This window comes from Gossypium arboreum, chromosome 1 (assembly GCF_025698485.1).
Source record: "Gossypium arboreum isolate Shixiya-1 chromosome 1, ASM2569848v2, whole genome shotgun sequence".
In the NCBI taxonomy this organism is placed as follows: domain Eukaryota; kingdom Viridiplantae; phylum Streptophyta; class Magnoliopsida; order Malvales; family Malvaceae; genus Gossypium; species Gossypium arboreum.
The window spans coordinates 602,162-610,508 of NC_069070.1; the positions used below are offsets into that span (position 1 = coordinate 602,162).

The following is an 8,347-nucleotide window of genomic DNA, read 5'->3' on the forward strand; positions in this document are numbered from 1 at the left end:
TTGGCATCCACCAACTTTGCATCTCAAAAAAAGAAAATAAAAATAAAGAAATAATTTCAACCAATTCATAGTATATTAGAAATGACTGCGTTTTTTATTATATATATAAACTTTGTTTTGTCTCCTCCTTCACCTCCCTTCTTCCACTTCACCGCCCTTTCCTTTGCCTATACTCAATTCTTCGTTGTTTTCAATTTTCTTTTCTTTTTCTCTTTTAAAATCAAAAACCCTTTCTCTTCATAGCCTTTCCCTTTTTTTTTTTAGTCCAGTTTTTTTTTTATATAAATTTAAACAAATCTCCTTTGTTGAACAGTTTTTAATCTAAATTAACTTACATATATATATATATATATATATATATATATACTACTAAGTTATTAACATGGCTGGTCTTGATTTAGGCTATGTTCATCATCAACTTCATAGACATGACCTTCATCTTCAACACCAATCTGAACATGAAGACCACCTTACCGGTGGCGGAAGCGGCGGTGGATCAGCCGATGACTTGATGAACACAGGTCATAATGATCTTGTTGCTCGTAGACCAAGGGGTCGTCCACCTGGTTCCAAAAACAAGCCTAAACCACCAGTTATTATCACCAGAGAAAGTGCAAACACCCTTAGAGCTCACATTCTTGAAATTGGCAACGGCTGTGATGTATTCGATTGTATAGCCAACTATGCTCGGAGACGACAAAGGGGTATCTGTATATTATCCGGCAGTGGTACGGTCACCAACGTCACCATTAGACAACCATCAGCAACTGGTTCTGTGGTTACCCTTCATGGTAGATTCGAGATTTTATCACTTTCCGGTTCGTTTCTACCACCGCCAGCTCCACCCGGTGCCACGAGTTTGACCATCTTTTTAGCCGGTGGTCAAGGACAAGTTGTAGGTGGAAACGTAGTTGGTGAACTTATGGCAGCTGGACCTGTTATCGTCATAGCTTCATCCTTTACAAATGTAGCTTATGAAAGATTACCTTTAGAAGAAGATGACGGTGGTGGAAACGGCGGTGCAAACGGCGGTGGAAATGGAAATAACATGTTTGCTGATCCAGGTTCTACTACACAACAAGGTGGGTTACCTTTCTTTAATTTGCCACTTAATATGCCTCCTAATGTTCAATTACCAGTTGAAGGATGGCCTGGAAATTCCAGTGGTAATAGACCTCCATTTTGAGAGCTTGTCATTTATGGTGGATCATAAAAAGGTCAGCAAAATTTCATGGGAACTAGTTTATGTTCATCTTATGTTGAATGTTAATTTTAGGGTATTTTTAGGCTTTCTTTTTGGGGGATTTTTGGAATCTATGATTTAAGGAAAATAGTTTCTTTCTTGTTGATGATATGGAACAATTAACTTTCTTGCTATAAGAAAAAAAAATGGTTTGATATTATGATGTATGGATAACAATGTGTTACTAACATATATCACATTAGGGTTTCCCCCTTTCTTTAATTTCATTTATATACATACACAAATATAGGCTCAAGAGACATAACAAAGGACATGAAACTTAGTACTTGAAACATACAAAAAAGGGGTTCCAAAGTAAAAAAATCTTGTAGGATATGGTAACATGGGATAGTATAATTTCTTTTTTGCATTGTTTTCAGGAGAGAATATATATATATATATATATATATATAAGAAAACAGTAATAAAAATATAGGTAAGAAACATTGAAACAAGTGTTTCATCACTGAGGATTCTTCTTGTTTCTTGCTTGACCCAACATGATTTTTTTGCATTCATATATTGTTTCAAAGCTTTGCCCTTTTCTTGATTTTGAGCTCCCTTCTATAATTTCCTCTATCAATAATCAATCTTTTATCTATATCTATTTATATATATATAACTAAGGGTTCATGCACACCAGAGAAAAACACTTACAACAACCACCAAAAACAACACAATTTTGTGTTATATCAATGTTGTCTTTGGTCTTACTAACATGAAGACAATTCCCTTACAGATATCCTTAAAATTTATAAATGTTTCTTAATAATTTTATCTTTAAATATCGAATTCGTATTCTCCTTTTAAAATTTAATGAATCTTATCACTAATTCTTAACAAAATCGCATTTTCCTTTTAAAAATTTAATGAATCTTATCACTAATTCTTAAGAAAAACTAAACACATTTAATGAATCTTACCACTAATTCTTAAAAAAACTAAACACGTAATAGAATGGGTGATAAATTTTATTTCCTCCAACAATGTTATATGTATTAAATAATAATTTTTTAAACATTTTTCTTACTTTGAGGAGTAAATCTCTCTAAAGAAAAATTATAAGTTATTTACTTAAATTATAATTAAAATTTGTCAGAATGTTTTAGCAGACATGTTGTACACTCTTTAGTTCTAAAAATAGTGTTATTTATATATTAAAAAGCTATTGCATGTCTCGATATTCAAATATTATAATTTTTGGTTTTGGTTAAGTGATAACAACAGTTGGTCAATGGCTTAAAAATCATTAAAACTGCTCTAATTTGGGGAAAAAAATATTAACTTGTTTAGGGCTTTTCTTCTACAAAGAGACTTACCATTAAATTTCCAGGTTAGTCTAAGTTTCTGCACCAAGGTCTTTTTTTCTTTTTCTTTCTTTTTTTTTGTTGAAAAGAAATCATAAAACTATTTTTATTTATTATCAAAATTTTTGAGTTTAGTAAGATGATTGAATTTCCTTTTCATCAATGGTGGAACATGACATTGAGTTTTGGAGGTTTTATTTAAATTTTTCAAAAATTGTGAGGGATTTAATTAAAAGTTTTAAAAGTTTTGAGAGAATTAAATGAAATTTTTCAAAAATTCTGAAAGGTTTAATTAAAATTTTCAAAATTTTTGAAAGAGGGTCTAATTAAAATTTTAAAACTTTTGAAAAAGGGTCTAATTAAAATTTTAAAATCTTTAAAAGAGGTACTCAAAATTTTCTAAAATTTTGGGAGCCTAGGCCCTTCTGGTTCTATTGTAGTTCTTGTTGTGCAAATAGGGTAAAAGAGAATAAATTATTGTACTAGAAAGCTACACTATATTCAATTTTTAGGAAAGATTTGAGAGGTCACAGACAATCCCGTTTAAAACCAATCTCTTAGATAAAATTTCTCTCCAATGTAATTTAATAGCACAATATATCACTACAAATGTACCCTACAAAATATTGAAAGAAAAACAATAAAGAACATCATAATTTTAACAAGGTTCGGCAAATTACACCTACATCCTTAGACACTACAAAATATATTTCAGTGCAAAAGATACAAGTGGAAAAATACAAATAGAAAGAAAAATTGTCTTAGGAAGAAAATGACAAATTTTGGGATGATTTAAAGTTGGAGAAATTACCTCTATTTATAGTAGTACAAACACTCCACAACCTCTTTTTTTTTTTTTTTTTAGATGTGAAATCGTGTTATTTTAATAGTTCAATCACTACTTTTTATAATAATAGCAATACGAGATATGCTAACAAGCTATCAATTTAATAACAAGAGATTTCATGTGGTTTTAATTAGGTTGATAATAGTTTCAGGATTCGATTTTACTTATGAAAATCCTTCTCTCTCACAATAATCTTAAAATTTGTATTGCTTGTTTTAATATATATGTGATAGATCTCTGAAGCCTTTTTTTTTTTAAATATATTTTTAATTATGAAAATGATCATCATTACTTCATTTTCATTAGGTTAGGTATTGTAACAAGTTGAGCTTAAATATTATATAATATATATTTTAATTTGTCAATGAATTTATTCTCTCCTTTTTGGATCCACAAAACCTAGCTATATATACATAGGAAAATGGATAAAGAAAATTGCCCCAATTATCAACTTTGTTGAAACTAAGTTTTCTCTCATTGTGGTTTGTTTTAAGGGAGATAAATTATATTTTAATCCTTTCTGTACTATAAAAAAGATGCCCACAGTAGTATTCATGGGATTTGTTTGTTGTTTTGATGTTAACAATATACATTGGGAAAGCAATGAAGTACCGCAATTAACTATCAGTGTATATCGATAATGAGTTATGTGATATTAATAGTTAAAAGTTTAAGTGAAGTGTTAAAAATTTTAATTTTTCGTAAATGAGATATCAACATGTTGTTTATTATTCGTGTATGAATTTATGTGCTAATAATGTAATAAATACAAACTTTTTATCGTGTTAAAAACGTGTCATATTTTACACTTTTTAGGATTAATTTCATCAAACATTTCCATATAATGCTAATTTTAAATTGATTATTAAATTTTAAAATGTTTTAATTGAATTCTCAAAGTGTAGTATCGTATCAATCTAATTCTTCCATTTGCCTAATATTTTGATTAAGCTGGTGGGACTTTATTAATATGATGCTAATATCTCGAGAATTCAATTAAAATATTTTAAAAATTTGAGACTGTTTAAAACCTTGGCTATAGTTTAGAGACATATGGTAGGAATTAACTTTTTTAAGCTATTATAACCTTAACAATAATATAAACAACATTAAGAATGAACTAGATATGGTAATGGAACAGGTGAAAGCAAATGGTGTCGGATCTATCACTACCACTGCTCTACATTTGGCATACAGTACCCAACCACCAGCCCTTTTCACCATCTATGTTTGAATCTTAAAAATTATTATCACATCTATGTTGAATAAATTTATTTCCACCCTGTTTCACTCTGTCCTGTCTTAATTTAAACATACTTCTTCAAAAGAAAAAAAACATAAAGCATAAAATGTTTTTACCCTTTCAATATCTATATAATGCATTTTTAAAATTTATTATTATAATAAGGATAATATATATATAAGAGTAAAATGATAATTTTATATAATAGTGCGGAATATGGTAAGGATTTACCATAATTAGTTATACTAATTGTTCCCCTAAAAAAATTGTCCCATCCTATCCTATCCCAAACTTTTTTTTTAAAATAATTTACTTCATTTAAAACGATTCGATTTGAGTTTTGCCATTCTAAAATAACCCTAAGTTTCCTGCATCTACTTGGGCTGGTAGATACATAATTGGGTTTAGAATATTCCAAAGTCTGAGTTGAATGAATTATGTGAGTCCAATTGCTCAAATTCATACACAAAAAAGGAGGAAATCAATAGAACTATATATAAAAGGAAAGCCCTCAGCCTTCCAATGGACACATGTCCATTGCTTTTTCTTCTTCTTCCATTTTACAGAAAACTATAATGAGTAAATTTCAATTTCGATCCCTCCATCTTTTAAATTATAAGAATGGTTAAATTTCATTTTGATCTTTATATTTCATTCAAATTTGAGATTTAATCTATATACTTTAATTTTGACATAATTTGGTACCTCAACTTATATAACTTCATTAGTTCGTCTAAATTTTTTATTTTAATTAAAATGATTGTGTGAATTTTCAAGAATTACCTATATTAAATTCAAGCCCGTTAGTTTTTTTTTGTTACATGAACACAAAGTGAGTTTTTTTTCTAATTTTAAAATGCCAGACCAATAAATTTAATAAAAAAATTTAACAATATTAACAAATGAACCTAAATTTTTAAATTCAAAAGTAAAGGCTAAATTCCTGAAAATAAAAGTATGAAGATTGAATCTTTATAATAAAAATCATGAAAGTTAAAATAGTTTCAGCCCTTAGATGAAAGTGAATTTTTCCTAAACCATAGATTTCTACATGTCATCAAAATAAAAATCAACAACCGACACTACAAGATGTTTGACACAATGTCTGGAACTACTTATAGCCCCTTCTCAACCCATAAATAGAAAGGTAATACACTTTAGCACATTCGAACCCACGTCCTCTTACAATGGCAATAATATTCATGCCAATCAAACTAAGACTCAATCAACAACAATGAATGATATTTATTTTGTCATGTAATTTCATTATTGGTGAACTTTCTTATAATTAATGATGATTATGCATGTGATTTAGTGATGAAATCTTATGATATCATTTTCGTCACCTATACATTAAACGTTATTTAATTATTGAAGACGATACGAATAATCAATGAAGAAATATAATTTTATCATAGCTATTATCGAATACTAAAAATAAGATAACATTATACATTATCCCGTTGTATTCTCGACAATATATATTAGTGTTTATCCGATTTAATTTGTAAATCAAACTCTTAAGAAACAATCAAAATGGGAAAAAAAAAAAAAGAGGAAAGAAAGTAAGTAGTTGTATTATTAGGTATAAAGCTCACCAACTTAGAGGTAAATTATAAACAATGAACCATTGGGGAAAAAAAAAACAAAGGGGCATGTATTTGGTAAATTTGAGGGAATCAATGTGAAATGCAAAATAAATACCAAACTTTGGCCAATTCCGAAAATACAGAGAAACTTTACAAGCCGGCAAACTATAAAACAAAGTTTACATATCAATCAAGCCGAACTGTGATTTTATTAGCTTGAAAGATTCAAACTATGTTTTTTTAATGATATTTTTTGATTTCGGATAATCCCATTAATTAAGTTTTAATTAAATTTAAATTTTAGATAGGTCAAATTTTAGAGAGAAGAATAAGGATGCTGATTGCGTTATCAAAATAACTTTTGATAGAAAGGAAGGATTGGTTTTACTCGAAGAAGTGCCACAAAAGATCCTTTTACTTTAAGTTAATGTAATTTTTTTTTGTGTTACACCAATTTTTTTTTTAAATGTTGTTTTCTTTATTACGGGTGAATCTAGAAATTTTGGTTAGAAAAGATGAGATAAAAGTATAAAATTTTGAAGGGGTCAAAGCTAAAATAGTTGCGTTAAAAAAGCTTAGATTAAATTGTTAACTTTTCATATGGGCCAAAAATATAATTATTTCATTTAATGGAAGACTAAAAACAAATAATCAAGGAGGTCAAGGTTCCTGCTTACCCCTTATTACTACACTCCTTTATAATCATAAAACTCAAACTTGAAGCTTTACTTAAAATATTTAACCAACAATTTAAAGGTCTTCTTTGTGATTTGGTGAACACTAATTAACTATGTAATCACAATGCCATATATGTTCAAAACAAATATTTATGGCGGAATATGTACTGAACGACAAAGAAATTAGTATGATTTGTACCCTAAATTGCAAACAAGAATTCATTTTCAGTTGCATCATATCGTAATCAAGTAATCAATTACGATAAAAAAAATTTTTTGTTTCATTTGAACTGTTCTGTTGTAAAAGACAAACAGAACATCAACAAAAGTTTAACATTACAGCATTCTAAATTAAAATACATTCCATCGCTAACAAACCTACGATTACAACCAAATAAAAACTCACCATCGAACTTTAAACATTTTCTCACGATTAATACTTGCAATTGTCAAGGAAGATGCCATTTCGTTTCCATTCTTTTCATCCATCGAGAAAAAAAATTCCAACCTTTAGCATGTCACTTTCAATACCTGCCAAAATTGCTTGAAGAGACCATGGTCTCATTGCCTTTTTAGCACACCAAGAAAACACCACCATTGAACCAAGTTAAATATATAATGAATCAATAAGCTTCCAATTCATAGCTAAAAGTAATTCCAAAGCAACCTTCACCGCACTAATCACAGCCAAATGGACATCATTTGTTGCTGCAGAACCAGAAAATAACACTCTAATTTTAATTATCGAGAAAAATACTAAAATAGTGAAACCAATATACTTTTTTTCTTAAATTCTAATTATCTTGAGAATAGAAATCAATAATCTCCTCAAGATTAAGTTGAAACAAAGACGAACAATCATTTTGCATCAACCAAAGCATGTGTTCAAACAATATAGCATCCACATCCACCAAAATTACCCTCCCACTCTTCTCTCTTTTTTCACCATAATCTTTTTTCATTGTGTCAATCAAAACCCTAAATGGGCTCTCTTCTAACACAAAAGAGTCTACTAAAAACTCCCTCTTTTCTTTACCTACCACCACCGTCACTTGTCGGTTCGACTCGTCGTATCTGTCCTTCATTAGAGGCCGGTAGCCTAGTCTAGACGCTGTGCTGCGTCGTCGTAACAACGAGACGGGCAACACCAAGCAATCCATCATCAGTTATTAATAACTCAAAATTTTCTCGAAAATAGATGGTATATATATGATGTTATGGATTTGATGTTGTGTTATGGCTAGATAAATGAACCATTTATATAATTGTGAAAATGGGGATTTTGGGGTTTAGATAAAAATATGATAATTGGGAGTGAAAGTGAAAGATTTAGTGTTTGACAAGTTCCGGTTGAATAGGCGAAGCAACGGCTAGAGAGAGGGAACAAACGAGGGAATTTTTACAAGCAAAGCAAAGGGGAAAAGGTAGATTAAATAAGATC

General features: G+C 29.4%; 1 protein-coding gene across 1 annotated transcript; it reads left to right on the forward strand.

Moving 5' to 3' along the window:
* The first annotated feature begins 377 nt into the window (after positions 1-377).
* LOC108482222 (AT-hook motif nuclear-localized protein 23) lies at positions 378-1,403 on the forward strand. The gene has a single exon (XM_017785335.2). It carries the CDS (start codon positions 383-385, stop codon positions 1,184-1,186), a length of 804 nt encoding a protein of 267 aa, XP_017640824.1. The 5' UTR covers positions 378-382; the 3' UTR covers positions 1,187-1,403.
* The last annotated feature ends 6,944 nt before the right edge of the window (positions 1,404-8,347 follow it).

Bases quoted from the DNA above. Each gene is read 5' to 3' on its own strand.
- LOC108482222 (XM_017785335.2), top strand. From the start codon at position 383: ATGGCTGGTCTTGATTTAGGCTATGTTCATCATCAACTTCATAGACAT.